We start from the raw sequence: 24,175 nt of genomic DNA, 5'->3' as shown, positions 1-24,175 counted from the left end.
GCATCGACGTCGTTTGGCTGCTAATGGGGGTCACTTTGAACACACAATATAAACTTCCCCCCATGCAAGAATTGTAACGGTATGTCATTTTGTTCCATTAATATTGAATATCAAAGAGTGTCTACATTTTTATGGACCCCTTTGTACAATGAATTGAAACACATATTTGCAACAAAATAAAAACAGGAAAGGTTTTCTCTTCTTACGTTTACTTTGAGAAGTCTTTTGTTGTATGAAACACCATAAGACAGTTCTCTGCATGTAGGGATACCCTGCATTTACAGCATTCAAAAGAAGATTTATTCCGCAATCCACGGGCAGTGCAGACTTTGCATTGCCTTTATGGAATGTTTTTCATTGAGGATGGAGGTATAATGAATGGAGTGTGTTCCCACTGCTTTCACAGAAGTCTTAGTGGTGTTTCCCCTAGTATACTTGGCAGCTGATTCCAAAAATAAATTAGTGCAATCATTCGTTTTGCTACTTGCTCCCAAAACTGTCCAGTCAAGAATGAATTTACAACTTTTAATTCACTCGGAACTTCTCCAAACTGCCTTTGAATTACGGCATCAATTTCCCCAATAGCAATGCTGTGGAGAAATAACTTACTCATGCATTCCAATTGCCAATTACTTTCATGCAAAATAAAACCAGAAACATCTGCTGATACATCAGCAGCAAGCCTAACATTCAACGGAATTCTTGCCGGTAAAACTGTACTTTTGTTTATTGTCAATGATAAATTCATTACTAGGGGGCAGATGTTGTTGACCTAAAATATCACTGAAAATGATCAATAAAATGCCCTTAAATATATGGAAAAATGCTTTAAAATATGTAATAAATGGCTTTAAAATATTTGACCAAACTGAATTCTGGTGATAGTGCAAGGAAGGTTTTACAAGAATTATATCCCTATTCTATTCAATGCTCAGCTCGTTCTTCCAGAAATAATTATCTTGTAATTTACTTGGAAGTGTATATAAATACAGAGATAATGATTTGCTGGATATAATACTTTGTCACGGAGAAATTTTGAATGCAGATTATGCTGTAAAACACTATTAAAAAATTGAAAGTCAGAATTTCAGTGATGGAGCGGTGTTCTTTGAATGATGAATTATACATATTTTGAATTTAAACATTTAAATAACATGCTCCAGGAATGAGAGACTGTTTGAATTCAGCAGGATTTTGCATTGTCGTGGTTCTACTGTACTACCAAAACTTTAAGGTCATTAGAGCCCATATCGTATACATTTTAATTTGGATGACAAAGACTTTGTGATAAACAGTCTGTTTCTTACCAGTATTTGTAGTTTTGTGCTGCAAAAGCGAAAAATAATCCCCTAGATAATAATATTTAACATCACATTAACACATATAGGATTTTCATAATGCTGAATGAATAGGCTAAGATTCACATCAATCATCTCAGCAATGCACACTTAGAGGAATTTACTTGTAGGGTGACCTAAAAAAATTTACTTCATGATAAAGCAGCATATTCTTAAGCATTTTTAGTTCAAATCCAACGTTTAGTGATTGCTCACCTACAATATTTTCAAATTCCAACGAACAATCAAACCAAAAGTCAATTAAAAAATAAAAGAAAATTTATAAGAAAATTACAAACCTGGAATTCTTCTGCATCTTGAAGTTTTCTCTTCCGAGTCACACGTTTGCCCCCAGCAACTGTGTCAAGAACTTGTTCCCCTTCTACTTCACGAACTTGTTCAAGAGCCAAGTCCTCTTCTCCCTCATCTCCAACCATTCCAAAGTCATAGTTCTCTGCAGCTCGGCTAGTTAAATGTCGTTGGTAATTCTACCAATAAAAGAGAGAGTGAGGGGTGTATTTATTAATTGACAGGGCTGCACAAACTGAAAATTTACAATAGAAGCCTACAAATACAATGTACAACTCAGCCGATCTGAATCTCTTGAACTCATTTTTTTTTTTTTTTTTGAGGGAATGGTCACCTAGTTGTACTACCACCATCATCACCTTGTGATGCATCTTTTAAGGAAATATTTGTATTATTGCATTTAAGGAAAACACCACTCATTTTTATTATTAGTGTGCAGATTTGTAATAAATGCTGTAAAAAAAAAAAAAAAAAACCACAAGAAAACCTATGCTGATGTGTCTGAGGCCAGATAGAAGCAGAGGAACAAATTCTTACAATTTTACCAAATGCACTACATTTTCCCAGACTTAAAAATAAATAAATAAATAAATAAATAAATAAATAAATAAATAAATAAAAATAACTAACCAAAAGCCAAGCAACCTACAAATACAATGTACAACTGAGCCGATCTGAATCTCTTGAACTCTTACCCGAGTTGGAAATCACGTTGCTTTCACAAGGGACGACAAATAACATTTTCAGGGCTAGGAAAAATGTGATCGTACTCGTAGTAGGTGGTAATAGCAAAAATGCATGATGCGATACGTACGTTTATTTGTTCCTAATCCAGATATAGGCTACCTTATCATGCGACAAATATTCACTACACTTCACTGCACCAATCACCACACAATAAATTTCTAACTTCTGAATGGAATGTGAAATACAAACACAAATAGATTCGCTGTGTTACTCAGCATCTTGCTGCTAACTGGCAAGCAAAACTGAACATTGCTGAGGTTAATGGCTTGCTCCCTGAACATGCAACTTACTTATCCTGTAAAGTTCAGGAATTTAAGGCCTTCTTCCATAATCATGCAACTGTAGCGATGGATCTTACCCACGCTGGAAATCACGTTTCTATCACAAGGGATGACAAATAACGTTTTCAGGGCTAGGAAAAATGTGATCGTACAAAGCGGTGATGGCAAAAAATTAGTAACGCGATAAGTGAGATATTTTATATTAATAAGATGAGAATCGGGACTTCGAATTTACGATGGGCTAAGCGGGAAAGCGTGTCAATTAGGAACACACTAATGAGGTTTCACTGTATAATGTTACATGCAATACAATCACTAATAATACCCTGAAATTCGCATGTCTTAGACTTGTTTATATAATATGCTTAAGAGCACATGTGAGTCGTATTTGAGTTGTAGATGTTTACATATACATCTGGAGTTAAATGGGGTAACTTATCCTCGTTGGGAATAAAGTCTTGAAGTAAAAGAGTACATTAGAATGAAAACACAATCACAACTAAAAAAGAAGATTAAAGTAAAACATTAAAAGCTTCTTCCAGTATTACATAGATGGGGTTTACAATGTCTCTTGATATATTTATAAGCCTTGCATTAGTGTTGATATTAGGTGTTTGACATATAAGTCGTGGATGTGTTGACCCACAAATTATGTTTAGTAGCTAAGGCATACTACTAGCAATTTACTGTGATGTTCAAAGGGAACATACACAATCTGAATAATGAGTAAGTGGCCTTCTAATAAAAGAAGAGTGATCTGTCAATTCCATACAGAGTGAATGTCTGGAAAAATAAAGGTGAAAGGTTGAGAGAACTGGAAAAAAAAAAAAGATATTGTATATAATTGTTTGAGAGTCACCCTCTGGTGCTTCTATGCCAGTGTGTGAACATGCGAAGACCAACACTATAACTGATCAATCAAAGAGAGCAGTGGCATGGCTTAAAATGGTGGGGAATGGGGAAGGAGTGAGTGAGGAGGGGCAAGTAGGGTTTGGAGGTGTGAGGGAATGTAAGTTGAAGGGTTTGACGGATTAATGTATTTCTTTTAAGTTTTTGTTTCTTACAAATAGGAATGATTATATCAAAAAGAGTATTGGATTTCTCATTGATCTCATTAACCCATTTGAACCATGCTTGTCGCATGTTCCATTATTTGACATTTCATTATGCAAATGGCTTCCCTCAGCTTTGTCTTTCAATGTTTACATGTGTCAGTCTAATGACATCCAGTAGGGAGCAGCATACGCTGTTTTTATCTGTGAGGTCGTTCGTTTTGCTAGAGTGATAATTTTTACTCCGAGAAGTTCTTCTTCTGTTCTGTGTGTGGCGGTTACTAACAATGGTTGCCGCTATGTTTGGTGTGGCATTTTTATGCTTTAAATATTCATTTAGTGTGTTCAAGCCTGGACCTTTCACGCTAATTGCTATTCTATTTTACCATTGATAATCACAGGTATGTGATAGTTTTGTTTATATTTTTGGTGACGAGTCATTCCCGAATGTTACAGTCAATGGCATACATCTTTCCGCTCCATCGTACGATGTGCTTTGAATGAATGTGTTTGTGGTCTTGTGGTTATAATTGAAAACGGGTCTCTGTGGTTATGATTTGGTGCACTGCGTGCGTTAACACTGTGTGATCCTAATGATGTGCCCCTCGTCTAGACCACAGGAGGTACAATCCAGGTTGTACGAGGCGTAACATGCCATTCATGTGAATAAAGTAATGTTCAATTCTGACCTTATGTGTAATTGCATGCCGCACGCAAACATTTGAGTACGTGAGACCCGCTGGTAATGACCGTGGAGTCATAATTTATGGTTTGTATTTGACTACGAAATTTGAACGGCCGTTCGTGTTTTATTTTCCCGATACCCTCATTGTGTGAGTGTGAATGTGGTATGCATGTGAGTTGGTATGTGTGGGGGAGAAAAGGATGGTATGTCGATCGACCTGTGGTATTTGTCTTTCTAATTCTGCGCCTTATTTTGTTCTCAGCGCTGAGCTATATATTTATTTCTTATCAGTGGCTGATACTCAGATTGAGTAGCCGCCATGTTAGTTTCATATTTGCGCATAGGCAATACCTATTGTATTCTTTGGATCTGTCTCGGCTTTGATTGGTCCATGGAGGCTGTGCTCAGTCTCATCTGGCGTCACTCTTATCTACCTTTTGTTCTCCGGCACGGCTTATTGTTGTGCTGAGGCTTCTCATTGTTAGTTGCCCGTGTAATATGTGGTGCAGTGCCTTGGATATGTGAATCCTGGTAAAACGGGCGACCTGCTTGAATTATTAATGATGGAGAAGAAGCTGCTGGTAATGTAATAGTGATGTGTTGAGGGGCAGTGAGCATTTTAAATTACGTATCAATACATTTAACGAGAATTAGCCTTGAACTCACGCCATGTTATGACTATGTGAACATTAATAAGGTATGTCCATGTTATTACGATTAATTTCCCTGTTTATTTTGTGTATTTTTTCTCTTGATTTAAATGCTTTTCTCATATTCATTTAATAATTCCCCTGGTTTGAACCATTTCTTCTTTTATTGCTAATAGATGTAGTCTTGCCCTTGTTACCTAATTACAAGGGGGGGTTCAGCTCAGGGTCATGTATGTGCCTTGCCCAGTCGACACGATCCGGGCCTCGAATTTTGTACCTCATGTATATTTTACAACGGTGTTGCTTGAATCACTGATTTATTTAGTGATAGATGGGGTTGGTGTGGCTCACATTCAACGCCAAACCCGTATATATTCGTTATTGAACGCCGTGCCGCGTCTGTCAAACCCGTATATATACGTTTTGGTGCAGTGTGTACTTCACCGATCTCATAAATGGATGAGCTATATATTGTCATGCTTCGAAATTCCATAAAAATGCTCAAAGAAGTTCTATACGGTAGATATACCAGTACATTTTGCGTGTTTTGAAAGGGATCTGATGTTATTTAAGCTTCGTTGGAGTGGAACATCGTTCCCACTAACATGTACCCATCATGGAGTCTTGAATACATTCATCTCTTGTTGACGAAGAAATGGAATGTTTTCTCATAAATAGTGATTCTGAAGAACTATATTTTGATAATGAAGAAGAATATACAGAGTGCGATATTGAACTAAAAGAAAGTGTGAGACAAAGTAGTAATGATGAATCTCATGTGGAACTGTCATCCCCTCCTCAAATAAATTCTTTTCCCCCAAAATGTTAATGATTTTAATAATACCAGTTTTTGGATCAACAATTTTTATTATATTTCAGTAATAATATCACTAAGCGGAGTAGCTGTGCGTGTTAACACGCAACGGCTATGGAGCCGAGCTCTACATTTGGCAGACGAGTGGGTATGAACCCCGACGTCAGCTGTCCTGAGAATTTTGTTGTAGTTTCCCTTTCGCACTCCCAAGCAAACGCCGGGACAGTTCCTATTCATAAGTCACAGCCAATTCCTTCCACTTCTTTACGCAATTTCATTCACCATCATTCATTTCATATTTATTATATTCTTAACAGAGGTTTGCATCGGGAAAGGCATCTGGCATAAAAATATGCTGTAAAATATAATCTGGCTTCATACCTGACCGCATATTGGGCTGCGGTGCTAAGGGGACGATATGCATTCCATTAATAGTATCAGTAAAAATTTATTTGTAAAAGTGCTTCTTCCTAAAAAAAAAAAAAAAAAAGCCCAGCCCAGAGGATTAAAAAAAAAAAAAAAAAAAAAAAACAACCCAGCCCAGAGGATTCACCTGGTCATTAAAACTCAGCAGTGAAAAGGTTAATACTGAAATTAGGATTAGAGTATTGACCAGTATGAACATAAAGGTTTTCTAAGATGTTGAGCAGTGGACCTTGCTTCTCAGTTTTTAAATGCTTAAATCTTGGTTCATAGATGTAAAGCCATGCTTAGATTAGTATGCTATTACAGAAAACTGATTGCAAATAACAGCATTAACACATTCCATACCTTATTAGAAAACTACTGCCTGTTTGACCAACATAAGAAATTTTGCACTTTTGGCATTGTAATTTATAGACACTTGACTGAGAAAATTTGTCATCAAGATTATATGAAAGTGAGTTTTAGTTTGCCATTGATGCTTTCACGGCCCGTTCTGATAGACATGATTTATTATAGGCTTTTGGGCTTATGCCGTGTCAAGAAAATAAGGTAAAATTCTTTACGTTTCACAGACAACTGTGCTCTGCATTACCAGAAGAAAAATCTTGACTGTCCACGAGAAAGGTTTCTTAAACAATGACTTTTTAATTTAGACGTTATAATAGAAGTGGAAATGGTATGTTCATTCGACACCAGATGGCTCCCCAGACGAGGCACAGCGCTAGCGTTCGAAGCAGAAGCTGACTGTACCATCAGGATCAGTCTAAGAGGGTCACATAACATATGACATTGATAGGAGTAGAACATTGACACAAGCCTGGAATGAAACATCTGGCGATGAGGAACGAACGAATTTGGAAAACACCGAGACGAAATAACAACAGTGAAGGGATAGGGAAGGGAACTACCTACGTAAATCCTTAATGACTGGCAACCAGGTATTACTTAATTGATAGCCAGTGTCCCTGTTGAAACTGTTAGGATTTCCACAGCTTCCCGTATAATCCTGGACCTGTAGTGTCTAATGTGGGTAAGAGCTCGAGAGTTCTCTGTGAAACGTAAAGAATTTCACCTTATTTTCTTGACACGGCATAAACCCAAAAGCCTATAAAGTATCATGACTACAGGTATTAGTCTGTTTTTCTACATTTAATCTATATGGTTCTTATTTTCCTTGCATGTTTCTTTCCCTCATCTTAATATTTAGTGTCCTCCTATATTTTACATCTACCGAGACGACTTGACACCATTCATTTTCTACACTACTCTTTGGCTGGCACTACATTTAACATACTCTGTCTGCAAATTAAAACAGTGTAGATGTTTTCACATTAAGTGGAACAACAATTCTAAAGAATTAGACTTTTGAGTTGTCAACATTTTACCTGGAACAAAATTTTAAGGAGCAAGAATTTTTTAAATTATAATACCATTGTCATACATCACCTAAAACTGTTCATTTTCAGAGCCATTCTGACTTCATTATACCACACTGGGCGACTTTCTGATCTGATGTTTTAACACGCAGCTATTTTATCTTAAGGTAGGTCTTATGAATGTATTTACTAGGTGGAACAATTATACATTAGGTACTAAGATTTTAAAATGCATGTAACATAATCGTCAATACGGAACCGAAATGAAATGAAATTCATGAGAGCAGTTGGCACGAAAAAGTGAATGGGGCACACACTGACTGCAAACTATAGTCAGCGCAAAGGTTGAGATTTTAATATACTTGTACCTTTTTCGTTCATAGCAGAAGCCAAACGCAGCCTACACAGTGGCCTCCACGGTATGCATTAGCGATGCGTCTTGGTGGGTGTGCTATTTACCATGAGCCCAACTTAGCAAACTGGGGCGAAACGCTGGCAACCAGGAATGAGTTAGCTGGAAAATTTATGATGTCCAATAATGAACCATTTATATTGGTATTATAAATTTACTCATTCGGGACAAATATTTCAGGTTTTCTATGGGAATCAGAGCCTCCATGGCTCAGGCGGCAGCACGCCGGCCTCTCACCGCTGAGTTCCATGGTTCAAGTTCCGGTCACTCCATGTGAGATTTGTGCTGGACAAAGCGGAGGTGGGACAGGTTTTGCTCTGGGTACTCCGGTTTTCCCTGTCATATTTCATTCCAGCAACACTCTCCAATATCATTTTGAGCCATCTGTCATTCACTAATCATTGCCCCAGAGGAGTGCGACAGGGTTCGGCAGCCGGCATAATTCCTATCCTTGCCGCTAGATGGGGGCTTCATTCATTCCATTCTTGACCCGGTCGAATGACTGGAAACAGGCATTGGATTTTCTATGGAATCAACATCTATATCATCTGATGGCCGAGCAGGCATCAACTTTTGGTAATGAGACAAAGTCTCTCATGGAGTATTGGCACTGCCGGTGGCTCCAAGTAATCTACGCAGTGGCCTCCACGGAATGCATTAGCCATGCGTCTTGGTGGGTGTGCTATTTACCAACTAATGAGCCCAACCTAGCACACTGGGGTGAAACGCTGGCAACCAGGAATGAGTTAGCTGGAAAATTTATAATGTCCAATAGCGGACCAACTACATTGGTATTATAAATTTACTCATTTGGGACAAATATTTCAGGTTCTTTATGGGAATCAAGATCTATATCATTCGATGGCCGAGAAGGCATAAATTTTTGGTAATGAGACAAAATCTCTCATAGTGCATTAGCACTGCCGGTGGCTCCAAGTAGCCTACGCAGTGGCCTCCACGGTATGCACTAGCCATGCATCTTGGTGGGTGTGCTATTTACGAACTGATGAGCCCAACTTAGCACAGTGGGGCGAAACACTGGCAACTGGGAATGAGTTACCTGGAAAATTTATAATGTCCAATAACGTGCCAACTACATTGGTATTATTGTCTGAGGTTTGTCAAGCACACTGACAGTAGACACTGTAATTTTCTTTGAATAAATTTGCTGGCTTTATATATCTGGTACAATTATTCCAATCAAGAAATACATTTTGAAAAACAAACCTTGGACAATGCCCTGGCAGGGATTGGTCGTCCTGGGAGTGCAAAGAGCTTCTCTACTCCTCCTGTTTCCTTCCAGTGCATAAGTCTTTTAGTAGGAGGTGCCAAATCCAGTGTAGTTACAATATCGCTGGTGTCTGACAACTGAGCCTTCATTTCTTCTCCTGATATGTTCTTCACTTCATCAACAATAAGCTTGCGCTTACGTTTGGTTTTTGTAAATCCTAAAAAATAAAGATATTTCAAAAGAGTGAATAAAAGTTGTACAGAAACTGAAAGAAAATATACACAAGATTTAGCACATATGGAAATTAAAATGTTTGAATAGAAAGTCAATACACAAGAAAAGGCAAAAATAATGTATACAAAAGAATAAATAAATATAATGACAAGCCAGGGAAAAGGATGGTTATTTAAAGTAAAGCAACATTTCAGTTATCGGTAAAACCCACATTCCTGCATCACCTGTGCCTTGGCTAGTCTCTCTCCTAGTGTAGATTTCTCAATACCCTTCCAGATTTCAAGCTGCGTAGTCGTGTGAAGTGTGTAATTAACAGTACACACACAGGAGTGGAAATGAGCAAGAGAACAAGTTTCATGCCATTCTCCAAACTGCATATGTTAGAATATGCTGCAGAAAGCAGATTGAGAGCAGCAAGTCATAAATATGAAGTGCAGCAATGTACGATTTGTCATTAGCGTAACTAGAGACAAATTATTGGGAGCAAGAACAAAACCAACATCATCTAATTCTTTCCACGGTGTGAAGAAAATAAAATACGAAAATGAGGGCATTAAAGTTCTCGGGCATGTTAGAGAAGCAAGAGACAACAGCAATGCTGTAAATCATGAAACAATGCAATTTAAAACCATGTAAAATTGCATAAAGTCTTGGTATTGTGGAAAAGGATTTTAAAGCAATCACAGGTTGGTCAGAACACTTTATTTGCCGAAATAAACTAAGTTTGCAGAGGAGGACATCACTGTGCCAGCGGCTTCCATCAGATCCCACCAACAGAGTGATCGAATTTCACCACTTTGTGTCCAGACTTAGGACAATGAAATGCTCTGCAACCTTGAACTCTGTGCTGCTCTGTGCACATAGCTGCCAACTTTTAGAAATCAAAAATAGGAAGATGTTTTAATTCTTGGATTTCATCACATATATTGCGCCATGGTCTACGTGAGAAAAGGACAGGATAAAAGGCATACATATCTACAGTTACAATGTGAATTGACCATTAAATTTAAAATCTTAAACCAAAAAACAAAACGGTTACAAGAAAATGTACATAATCACTCTCATTTAAGACACATACATACAAATAATAACACAAACATCCATATCTTCAACCTCCGTTACTTGAATTTTCAGTATTTCAACGTAACTTAAATTTTCCAGCCGTTTGTCCTATTCTTCACATGTATTCGTTTCTCTATTACTTGAAATTCGACTCCATGAATTTCTTGATTTCTCGAAGCAAAGATGTCCTCCCTTGTGCAACATTAACTGTGCAATAAGGCATTTATGGTTTGTGAGGAACAGTTAACAAGTAAAGAAAGGGTTACAGTGAAGCTGTGAACGGATATGACGGGAACAAAAAAAACCTCAAACTTCTAGTGATCAGAAAATCGGCAAAACCTCGCTGTTTCTCGGGTATCAATTAATTACTGGTCACGTACGAAAGCAAGCCCCGAAGTAGTGGATGACAAGCTTCATTTAAGAAACTCGGCTGCGTGGTATTGACGAGAAGTTTCAACATGAAGGGAGGAAAGATTAACCGCAGCAAACAGAAGAGACTAACGGATTTTTCTTTTCCAACTGTGTTAACAGAGCTATGTTTCTTGTTTCACTACTGTATATACTGTAATCCTGTCTTCTAAAAAGTTACTATAATAAGTGTCATAATTAAAGTGATGCTGTAAGATAGAGTTTCTTTATATATTTTTAAGCACTGTTAAAAATAATATACCGTATTCAATAAAAGACCGTAGATACATATGATTCAATTATGTGCTATACATGATCAAAAATGGTATTCTCTGCATCTCTAAATTTCGCTAACTTGAAATAAAATTTATCTCCCGAGATGATTAGAGATATCGAGGTTCTACTGTATTTACACCACACCAACACACGCAACAAAACGCGTAATAGTTTCCTTTATTACACTGTAAAATGAACGGAAATTTAATTTTATAGGTATCTCTGAACACTTGGAAATAACGCTTATGATTTTTGGCCATAATGTGAAGAGAAAATAGCAGAAACTGTCACCAACACAACTTACTGAAATATATTCAACTCATTAAAATTAGAAGTAAGAATGAACAAAAATGCACTGAAATACGCAAAACCACAAAATACAAAACAGATCGGTATGTCCCATACATTATTAACATACACGACTTTGACATGGGGAAAAGCATAGAAACACTAGAAAAGACACGTGGCCTACAACTCCAACAAAATTATGCATAGAAACAATGTTAATGGTGCGCGAACCACACATTAAGAGACTTATTCTTTCGTTCCGATTAACTGAGTCGCTAGCGCGCGCTAGCCTCTCTTGCTTGTAGGACGATTGCTGTCCCGAATCTCGAGCCACAAAGTACACATGCTGCTGTAGCATGCAGGAAACACGATACACAAAGGCGACGGACGATACACTTGCGAAATAAAGCATCAAATAAATACGCTTGAAAATGAAGTTGGGTAAATTACACAAGCACATAAGAATTTATCCTTTATCCTAGGGGAAGAGTATTGACCGTACTGGAGGTTATATTGGTCAAAAATAGGACAAATTAAAAATTAATTGGAAAAATTGGAAGACGAGTTACAAAAAGGAAAATTTCCGGATAAATCGGAAGGTTTGGCAGGTATGTGTGCAGTTATGGCACTGTTTAGTCATGTGACCAGTCAGCTGCGGCAATGTAGCAGGCAGCTGATAGAAAATTGTTTAAATGTGCAAATATCTGCATAAATAAAGTATAGATTTAAATGACTGTGTTGATTTAAAGATATTAGATGTTCCTTTCTATGTTTTTAAACCATGCCAACCTAACCTACAATATGTAAAATTTTCAAATATTTTACCCTCACCTATTTTTGAAGTTGAAAATCAAGAAAGAAAAAAAGGGGGTATAATAAACGAGTAAATACAGAAATAATGGGATCCAAAATCTCTAGTTGACCTAATTCCTTCACTAAATCATCTTGCAATTTTTCTGCGTGTTTCACACAAGCAATCCAGTTTTCCCTAATCACATGAACATACTGGCATATACACGCGGTTCTTGGCCATGCAACAGCTTCCAGAGGACAAAATACACACACAAACAGGTCCCAGCCAAGTCAGAGAATTGAGAGAGTCTGGATATAAGTACATGTTTCAGATGTTTCGCCAAGAGATGGCAAGGCATGTTATATACTCTGTGAAAGAAGAATACTCGCTCTTTCTTGTGAGTAAAACTACATTCAATTATCTGGACTAGGCCACATTCTATTCAATGATGAGTGTGAATCCCTGAATCACCTGCCTCTATTCCACCCAAGGCCAGCAGCAATAATCATGTTGTGCAGAAGGCTGTTGTTACCAAGCAGTCGTGCTTAGTGGTGGTGATGACAGTAACCTCTGAACTTGGGATCGTGAGTTGGATGCGGCAGTTGCATGATGTACTGCTGCTGGTCAATATTCTGGAGGTAAAATAGTCCTCCATTCTGAACTTTGGGCAGAGAATTCATAAAAGGGAGCACTAATGGCAATTTTTTTTTTTTTTTGCTAGTTGCTTTGTCGCACCAACACAGATATGTCTTATGGCGACTACGAGACAGGAAAGGGCTAGGGGTGGGAAGGAAGCGGCCGTGGCCTTAATTAAAGTACAGCCCCAGCATTTGCCTGGTGTGAAAATGGGAAACCACGGAAAACCATCTTCAGAGCTGCCGACAGTGGGGTTTGAACCTACTATCTCCTGAATTCTGGATACTGGCCGCACTCAAGCGACTGCAGCTATCGAGCTCGGTAATCGCAAAACTAGATACAGGTATTAAACAAACCAGAGAATGGAATATTAAGTCTGAATCATTACGGTAGTGAAATGGGTAGAATACAATTAGTATAGGCGAAGAGCTCTGCCAAGGTGAGCTGGATTTCTCATCAGGCAACTACAAAATTATAACACAAAATCCCAGATCTCATATACTATATACCTCTAAGAGCAGAAGCATCCACTGGTGCCAGAGCAAAACTTTCTTCCTCATTTTGAAGAAGGGTAGTCTGGTCATGAGCGGGCGTTTCCTCCACTGGCTCTTGATATACGGGCTCTGCTGGTGGAGGCATGATTGGGGCAGGTTCTGGTGCTGGAGGCTCCGGAACCAGACCTTGTACCGGAGTAGCTGGTCTTGATTCTACATCAGTACTGAACACCAAAATTAAAGTTGCAAATAATATTCATTAAAAAACACAAAATATCACACAAAATGAAAATAGAAAGAGCAGAATGAAAGCCATAAATCTGTGTGGTAAAGTATTCCTCTTACAATGGATTTCATGGGCCTTCCAGATATCAAGAAGACAAGTGACAGAATGAAGTAGGAGCTTTCTTCTTCTTCTTACAAGTTGTTTTATGTCACACCGACACAGATAGGCCTTAAGGTGACGATGGGACAGGAAAGGGCTACGAGTGGGAAGGAAGCAGCCGTGGCCTTAATTAAGGTACAGCCTGGTCTGAAAATGGGAAACCATGGAAAACCATCTTCAGGGCTGTCGAGAGTGGGATTCGAATCCACTATCTCCCAAATACTAGATACTGGCCGCACGTAAGCGACTGCAGCTATCGAGCTCGGTTGAAGTAGGAGCAACAGGGGTGAAGGGCAGTGGGAAAGGTTCATTGATAGAAATTATTACAAATGATTGTGAAGGCTCTGTGATAAGTCTTGCAAGTGCCTGATGAATGGGCAATAAATAATCTAGAAAAGAAGGAGGCCAAAAGAAAGAGTGCAATCAAATACTTCAAATGTGAGTACCAAATGGTAAAGTGGATGTGAGTGTATATCTTGAGGAAAGAAAACTGTACAGAAAAACCTCAACAATTCGAAATTGGTTAATTCAACATCAGAAAAGCTCTCATTCCCAGAAACATGAGGTACGGATTTGCATGTAATATGAATTGTTATTTCAAAATATGGATAATTCGTAATTCAAAAAACAATTTCAGTCCCACTACCAAAATTCAGACTTTTAATTCTATTTGGTGACAACGGACTAAGCTTCGGCAATCCACATAAGTACAGAATTCTGTTTTTCATTATGTTAATACGGTGTTAGTTAAATACTCATAAAATCATGATTTGTTAATACTTGTTCATATTATCACCTAACTCTATATCATTGACAAGTTTATGCAACATAAACAATACTGTGCATACTTACGCATGATTTAAGTGATATGATAGAATCTGAGGATGTCCTTGTAGAAAAAAACATTCCATTCTTTGTGTAACAGTATGTATTTTTTACAGGTATGTTTATAGTGTTATAATTGTTACTGAAATTTTGTGTGTTTGACAGACTGTAAAGTTTTTTATGTCCCATTTTTTAAACAGTATTTTACAGAGTAATTTAAATTCAAACTTTCTCCATGTCATGATAGAATGCATCTTCTGGAACGTGCAGGGGTAGCTTTCTGCACTTTCACTCACTTTGGTGTGTCTACAGTGCGCTTTACAGTTGGTAAGTTTGAGTGAAATCATAGTTCTCTTGTATTCTTGCAGTTACTCATTTAACACAAATTTTAACGTACAGTTACGTACTTCGTAGTAATATCTTATTAATACTGTATTTTAGTTTATTGTTAGTTACAGTATTTTAGTTTAGGGTATACATGACTAAGCATCAGTATTCTTCCAAGACACTGAGCAAGAAGAATAAGAAGATGATAATAATAACAATAATAATAATAATAATAATAATAATAATAATAATAATAATAATAATGGAGTCGACAAAGGATTAAAAAAAGAAAGAAAACTGAAACACCCAAATAATTTTGAATTCTGTGTTCATGCTTCCAACATTTTAAATCCTAAAAGTATAAAAGCCCAAAAAATGCTAGATGTAAATACTACAAAGTGAATGTGCATTCGAGGAGCTAAACACTCCAATTTTGAGTGGTTTTGGCAGGTTTAATCGAACATCCCCCATTGATGGCGAGTTTATTAAGGGGAATGTGAATGAATTGGTGTAAATAATGGGACTAAAGTTTTGGTGTTCAAACAGGTTTCTTCAGCATTTTAAGGAATGCCAGGTCACGCAGCAGGCAGTATGTGGAGAAGAAGAATCTGCGAAAACTGGTGATGCCGACAGTTGGCAAAAAAAGCATGGCTCATATAATCAATTAGTACGCAACACACAATATTGGCAATGCCAACAAAACTAAATAATTCTTAATGCAGACTCCAGCGGATTTGTGGTTTTAAAGGAGAGAATTGCCATGGCAGGAAATTATACAAGGGTAGGGTCACTGTACTGCGTTGCAATGCAGATGGAAGCGTGACACTTCCCTCCCCTCGTCACAGGTAAGTTTGATAAGCCACAATGTTTTAAGGGTATCGGACTCTTTCTGTACAAGTACAAAGCATCTAAAAATGTATGAAGTACTGTAATCCAGTGAATAAAGCACTTGTACAAGTGAGCTAACATAGATTTCTCCTCTTCTTTGAATCATTTCTTCCTTTCGTTGTGTGAGATTATGTTTGCTAGCGAGTTATCCAAGTGCATTATTTGAACACTGTAAATTCAACCTTGTAATAATGTTATTTGTTTTACGTCCCACTAACTACTTTTTAAGGTCTTCGGATACGCCCATCTTGTTGGATACATTTCGGAAATAGCTTCTATGGAAATGTTTAAAATGTAAATCAAGGTGATCGCACGCATTATAATGCATTATAATGGATCTTAGAATATTTTGTGATGCAGCAAGGGTTGGCATTTCTGAATTATGAGAGACATGCCATAGCAGTAAATTGCACAAGGATACAGCACAGACATATAGTAAATGTTTGCTAGTGAGTTATCCAAGTGCATTATTTGAACACTGTAAATTCACCTTGTAATAATGTTATTTCTTTTACGTCCCACTAACTACTTTTTAAGGTCTTCGGAGACGCCCATCTTGTTGGATACATTTTGGAAATAGCTTCTATGGAAATGTTTAAAATGCAAATCAAGGTGATCGCACGCATTATAATGCATTATAATGGATCTTAGAATATTTTGTGATGCAGCAAGGGTTGGCATTTCTGAATTATGAGAGACATGCCATAGCAGTAAATTACACAAGGATACAGCACAGACATATAGCAAATAGACTGGCAATGAGCAGCTAGAGCTGAAGCCGGAAGCCTGCGGCCACTACCAGCTTGCGTCACTACACTATTTCAACGCATAAGTGTAAAATCATAGCAAAAATAAGAATACCGGACGGAAAATCTGGTATTAAGGCATCTGAATTATTTGTATATGAACATGTTGTATTTATAAGGGTAAACCAATAAAACAAACCAAACCCTATGGCACTACAGCCCTTAAAGGGCCCTTGGCCTACCAAGCAACCACTGCTCAGCCCAAAGGCCTGCAGATTACAAGGTGTTGTGTGGTCAACACGACGACTCCTCTTGGCCATTATTCGTGGCTTTCTAGTCCGGGGGGTAAGAAAATGGTTAATGTAAAAATTTTGAAATGCTTAAGGTACGTGTCAATTGTGTATAACGGACTTGTAACGTTAAGCTAGTTTTAGGTTTACTTCATTATCATACTATTGTAAGTAATCATTGCCACTGGGATATTTCCCAATTATGACGCATCTGTTGTTAATAATAATAATAATAATAAAATAATGAAAAATGTAATCAAAATTATAATAGTATTCATTACTTAGACCCATTATGGCTTCTTAAAAATTAATGTTTAGGAAAAGTGACTCGGTTATATCAATGTACAAGTGCTTAAATATGGCTTATATGTTGACTGACACTATAGTGAAATCTGTTTCAACTCTCTTACAGCATGATTCAGAGGAATTTTCACATTCACTGATGAGATTACATTAATAGACATGTGTGTCTACTAGGTTTTATAACTAAAGCTCTAGTGCTTAAACTTAAAAGCATAACAGAATCTATTTCCTATAGTTGAGCTGTGACTGGTATATATCTTCTGTTTCATGCCTGCTCTTAAACCACATATTCTCTCCAAAATACGGTTCATAAGGGTACCTACGGGCAGAGAGGTTATATACATTTTTTACATTTGAAGAAGACCTACGTGAAGATAAATTCTTGAATATAAGTGTCTCCACGGCATTGGGCCAGATATTCAGGCAAACTCAGAAAATTGGTTTTGAAAAACATAAAATTTCTTAAGTTCCATTCTACATATATTCTAGGTAAGAATATTTATAATGATTCAAAACGTTAGTAAAGTGATAAATGAGCACGTGGCTCTCTGTGTAGTGTCCAAATCTTGTAATAAGGACAACACTGGTTCATGTCCTGCTGTGTGCATGATTAAGTTTCATTCCACACAATTAGGCAAAAATATTTATAATGATTTAAAAGTTGGGTACAAGAATAAAAAATGTCAGGAAGAAAGTTGAAAGTATTATTTTGTATTTCTCATTTCATAGCAAAATTAAAAGTTTCATTTCCTACACAATATTTTTCATTTGGGTACCCAACTTTCGAAACGTTACAAATATTCTTACATAGAATATAGGCAAACTGAAACATAAGGACAAGAAAGAAAAATAAACCCATGCACGCAGCTGGACTTGAACCACTGATCCATCGATGCCTAGGCTCCGGCGCAACTCACTGAGCTACGCACTATATTGGTATTATAACTGAAGGCCCCGCTGTCATTCAATTTTCACACATGAACAAGTAACTGCCTCTTACATAACGATTTCTTTTTTTTTTTTTTTTTGCTAGTGGCTTTACGTCGCACCGACACAGAGAGGTCTTATGGAGATGATGGGATAGGAAAAGCCTAGGAGTTGGAAAGAAGCGGCTGTGGCCTTAATTAATGTTCAGCCCCAGCATTTGCCTGGTGTGAAAATGTGAAACCATGGAAAACCATCTTCAGGGCTGCCGACAGCGCGATTCGAACCCACTATCTCCCGGATGCAAGCTCACAGCCATGCGCCCCTAACCGCACGACCAACTCGCCCGGTCTTAGATGATTAGGTATCATTAATAGTACCAGTAAATGATCAACAAGTGCTAACGAGCACATATATAAGCCACTTACAGGTGTACTGAAACTCCTATGTCTTCCTTCTTTCTTCATGAAAAGAAAAAACTACACTCAAAAGCTACACAGGTGTTCTTTGTTCACCATTTTGCCACTTTGCCAAAAAATTAATTTGAAATATGCATAAAATAACAGAAACCAAAGCTTCACTTAGCATAAGAACTTACGTTTTCAGTAAATCTGTAGTAACGTACAATGGCGGCGGGCGGAAGCTTCCGGCCTCACTAGCACCAATGGTACAAGATAAGAGGTTTGCTCATCTATTTACTATAGTCTGTGGGATACTGCCACAGTCCTGTGTTATAATGAAGACAGAAGCGAGAGACTTTCTCCCCTCACCATACGGAAGTTCGATAAGCCACAGTGTTTTAAGGGCATTGGGTACTTTCCGTGAAGTACAAAGCACCTAAATATACATACAGTACCCTAATCCAATGGATGAAGTACTTGCACAGGGGAGACAGCATAGATTTCTCCTTATGTTTGAATCATGTTTTTTTTCTTTTGTTGCGTGAGGTTATGTTTGTCACTGTGTTATCTGAGTGCATTATTTGAATACTGTAAATGCACCTTGTTGGATACATTTTGGAAATAGGTTTTCTTTCATGCCATATGAACTGAGAAATAAAGGTTATTGCACGCAGTAATGGGTCTTAGAATATTTTGTGATGCGGCAAGGGTTGGCATTTCTGAATTACGAGTAGGTGGCGGTTAATTCAAAATTACGTTAATTCAAAGCATGTTTTTTTGCGTCCCAGTGGCTTTGAATTAACAAGCTTTTACTGTATATACTTTAATAATCCACACATATTTTTTCAAGAATACAGTGAAGAAAACCTTGGGTGTGCGCATTATTCATAAATAAGGTTCGAACAGCTTTGCATCAAACAATGAATCTTATTTTACTACAGTATTGTCCGGCCTTGGTCTGTGTGGCATCAGTAGCAATTTAGAAGTGGAGTGTGAACCATGCATTAAGTATGGCTATACATTTTCAAACTGCTTGTTCACGAGTAAGGATAAGCTTAGGGTTACTGAAGATGCAGAGATCATTGCAAACCACGCAGCAGGGAAAAAGTAGGTTGCATGTCACAGAAAGCTGTACTTGCAACTGGCAAAAGTCAAAATGCTACTTCGAAAAATAGTAATCAATGAGCATTTAGCACAACATATTCCTGTACAGCTAACACCAAACAGCACACCGATTACGACATACACAGGCAAAACTAGAAGATTCAGGGGAAGGTAAGCAAACTAAATGACAATTCTGACCAGCGGACTACCAATCCAGCAGCATGTGAAGATTATGAGGAGTTTCTTAAAACAAAATTTATATTTTAATGTATTCAGTTTTGGAGTACGTACTTATGTAGGATTAATTTCTTGTAAATAAGACACAAATAAAAGCCAATTTTTCAACTCTCTCCTAAAATTAGGGTGCACGGTTTATTCTATGGGATGGATTTTTCATGTATAAATGGTAACTATACAACACGCTGAAGATGGCATACACTATGTTGAAGGAAGAAGGTGAAAAAGGCCGATGACCTTCGATGTTAGGCCCCTTAAAACAACAAGCAACAAGAAGATGAAAAAATTAGCTCAACAGAGGTTTCAGTTTGTACTGTAAAGGGAGTTACAGAAGGGTACGGTACTCGTAATAGCTTAAACTACAAGTATCACAAAAGATTCTACTTGCTTTAATAATGCACAAACACATCAAAGATTTTCAGAAACAAAAGGATGGGAGAGGTCAAGGATTGGGAACATAGTGGCCATGATCTTAATTAAAATATAGCCCCAGCATTTGCCTGGTAGGAAAATGAGAAACCATGGAAAGCCACATTCAGGGCTGCCAACAGTGAGATTCAAACCCAATATCTACTGAATGCAAGCTCACAGCTGCACGACCCTAACCGCATGGCCAACTCAATCAGTTTGCAAAAGATTATTTTAAAAACAGTGTAGGGTAAAACATCAATATTATGAAAACAAATCCCCAATAATCAGGATGCACTAAGGACAGGTAAGAACTGGAGAAAGACTTGTAAATATAGTTAACTCATTCACATACCATTTAACTGAACTTATTTATGCCTTGGTGCACCATTTATTTTCATTACTTTACATAATATTATCACCGACACAGAAAAAGCAAGCTTACAAACAACCTAATGAGAGGAAATATCCAAACAACTGTCAGATGTAGTTTGTAAAGTCTTTATGAATTTGGTAGATCATAAAACAACCATCTACGTGCAGCACCGCCTTGCAGCGGTGGCATTCAAATAAAGACTCCTTCCTCAGACCCCGTGTCACACAGACTTTTCATCTCCATGATGGGGTAACGTTCTTCGTTGTTGGGGGTATTTTGGTTGGAAAGTGTTCCCAGTGCTTCTTCGGAAGTTTCAGTGATGTATACCTAGGGCTTGGGCATCGTCGTTTTGGATAGTCAGGCGAGGTCACACTTGCCAACAGCTGTTCGGCCAAATTGATCCGGAAGCTGGTAAAGCCTACTAGCTTCTTGTCAGAGTTGAGGAGGCGATGAATGATGTTGGAATTCAGAAGTGTTATATCTAGGATGTAGAAGTATATAATTTTGTATCTTTTTACATACTTCCTCATCAAGGGGAATGATGCGAGTCTGGTCATGGGAATCAGCACCATCCGTTGCACAGTTGTAGTCAACAACAAGATTGGGTCTGAACTTCTTCTTGCCATCATACTTTACCACTTCAAGGTAATCTGACCTTCATTTCATCCACAGATACAGGAAACCAGTGTTCTTTTTCATATATTATTACCCTATTTATATCTTCGGCAGCTGATACAAGACATTTACTTGCATAAGCATCTGTCTCTTTGGTTAGATGATCCCAATAGTGTGCAGTTAGAAATTTATTCACAACTTGCAGTTCGTTCGGGCATTGTCCCAGGCGCCTTTGAACAACACTATTTATTTCACCAGTTGCGATGCATGAATTACGCTCTGAAGTATTACTTACGTGCTCCCAGTTCCATTTCCTATTGTGTAAAATATGATTAGAAGCCGTTGGTATGGCATCAGATGTAGGCCTAAAATTCAGCGACACATTTGACGGCAAAACAGTACTTTGTTCACCCCTACCAGCGCTCACATCACTGTAACATGAACTACTTTCACTTCCACTAAATTCTTCATTGCTTATTTCTATATCAAAGTAGCTCTCTTGTAAAAAATTTCCCTTATAATCGCTTCGTCACTCAACTTGGAGGCAGCCATGATTTCGCTAATGATGAGGATGCTAAGATACAGGTTATTCTTTCCGCGGAATAACTGCACAGAAGTGTTTATCGAGTACATCAATGGAATAAAACAGTGCTTCCATCTGTCAAGAGGTTACCTCATTAATATCAAATCCTTTCACAAAGGAAACTGGCTTGGAGCGGGTCCGGAAATAAACACTACGCGCGGACGGAGAATTCCTTCTTTGTACCGGAGTGCAGTCAAGAGCCAGGACGGAGAGATCCGTCAAAGTACGTCAAGTGGTTAAAACCGTTTATTGCAACATCGCTGTTAACCAATATAAATGGTCCGTTATTGGACATTATAAATTTTTCCAGCCGACTCATTCCTGGTTGTCAGCGTTTTGCCCCAGTGTACTAAGTTGAATACAATATAATTACTAAATTAATGTAGTAATGGTCCACCTTTCAATACTATAATATGTATTATTGTAAATTACATTAATTAATTAGGGACTAGTTTCGGCCGGGGCTGGCCAATGTAAAACATCTAATAACTAAACAAATGTACATGCACACAATTGACATAAAGCAAATGAAACAAATATATGCAAATTGACATTAAAAAACTGGGATGAAATTATGATTAAATCTGAAAATAAACTAGGTTCTAACTTCTTGAGTATGCTCATCATGGAGAATATTTCAAGTATTAATTTATATACATAGAACATCTAATCATTAATAATTCCATATTTAATGGGAACTGGTAAAAGTTGATCCCGTAGTTCATCACCAAATCTATTTGAGTGGTGTTAGTCATATGCAAGCCATTGGACACCGCTGTAAATAACCACTAGCTGACGGAGAACTGTTAGATGTTGTTTCATCATCAGTCAAGGTAATAAAATGAGATGCTCTCGTGGTGCTGGTTAAATTATGCTGAAATGTTTTTGGACATTGTCAGGACGGCACATGAAGATGTGGTTAACACAGATACATTGTGTCTAGTATAAAATTTGCAATTCATTGCGGTGCCCATCACGTTGACCTGAATAAATTAGATTAAATTAATGAATTGAATGAGAGAATGTGTTAGTTAGATGGCATAGGTTATATGAGACTTTCCTCACAATACAGCTTGAGGTGTGTTGCCTATTGTGTTGTGTGTGCTTCAGACTAACTGTTGTGAGATTCAGATGAAAAGGAAGGAGAGGGGAGGGGGAAGTTCCTGAAGGAGAGAAGGAGGGGAAGGGGGAGGTGGGAAGGGGGAGGTGGGAAGGGGCTGAAGGATGTGGGAAAAAGGATGGCTGCTGAGGAAAGGTGCTGTGAATATTATAAAAAAACTTATTATGACTTGTTGGATTGACGTTACTGAAAATGGGAATTAGAAGGTCAAAAAAGGATATTTGACTTTTCTGAAATTTCATTAAGATTATGATTTGGGTTGAAATATTGATCTAAATGTATGAAACAGCTTTCGGTAATGTTAAGGAGGCGTCCTTTGTTGATGGTTTTGAGAATTTCCATATCTTGTTTTATGTCTGTGAATTTGTGATTATAGTCATGCATATGATGTCCTATAGCTGAAAATTTATTGTAGTTTAGGGCATTAACATGTTCCGAGTACCTTATATTAAAACTTTTCCTGGTCTGTCTGACGTAAAAAGAATTACAACTGTTGCAAATGATCCTGTATACTCCTGATTTTGAATAACTATTGAACTTGTTTACGGATGTGGCATTATGAAAGACTTCTGCGTTTCGATTGTTTGTTTTGAAAGCTACTTTTACATTGTGCTTTTTAAAGATGTTGGTGACTTGGTAGATTTGTTCGTTGAAGGTAAAGATAGAAAGAGAGGAGTTGTTTTTTTTGTTATCATTTTTCAAGGTGGTAGAAGGGCGGTATTTGTATTTATTGATTATTTTTTCTATAAAGACTCTGTAGTATCCAATGGATTTAGCTATATTACGAATAGTGTTCAACTCATTTTTAGGTCTCTTTTTAGACATTGGAACACTGAAGGCTTCAACGAACAAACCTACCAAGTCACCAACATCTTTAAAAAGCACAATGTAAAAGTAGCTTTCAAAACAAACAATAGAAACGCACAAGTCTTACATAATCCCTCATCCAAAACAAGTTCAATAGTTATTCAAAATCAGGAGTATACAGGATCATTTGCAACAGTTGTAAGTCTTCTTACGTCGGAGAGACCAGGAGAAATTTTAGTATAAGGTATTCGAAACATGTCACTGCCCTAAAATACAATAAATTTTCAGCTGTAGGACAGCATATGCATGACTATAATCACAAATT

The 24,175-nt window shown here is 37.6% G+C and overlaps 1 protein-coding gene across 2 annotated transcripts in view; it reads right to left on the bottom strand.

Moving 5' to 3' along the window:
* vtd (RAD21 cohesin complex component verthandi) overlaps window positions 1–24,175 on the bottom strand; it is a 188,814-nt gene that overhangs the window by 65,085 nt on the left and 99,554 nt on the right. For both annotated transcript variants that reach the window (XM_067136760.2, XM_067136761.2), the window contains exons 7-9: window positions 13,527–13,735; window positions 9,317–9,537; window positions 1,637–1,825 (exon numbers count right to left, since the gene is read on the bottom strand). In XM_067136760.2, coding sequence (XP_066992861.2) covers window positions 1,637–1,825; window positions 9,317–9,537; window positions 13,527–13,735 — 619 coding nt within the window. The remainder of the gene's footprint in view (window positions 1–1,636; window positions 1,826–9,316; window positions 9,538–13,526; window positions 13,736–24,175) is intronic.

Source organism: Anabrus simplex, chromosome 1, assembly GCF_040414725.1.
Source record: "Anabrus simplex isolate iqAnaSimp1 chromosome 1, ASM4041472v1, whole genome shotgun sequence".
Lineage (NCBI taxonomy): Eukaryota > Metazoa > Arthropoda > Insecta > Orthoptera > Tettigoniidae > Anabrus > Anabrus simplex.
This window is presented reverse-complemented; position numbering and strand designations above follow the sequence as displayed.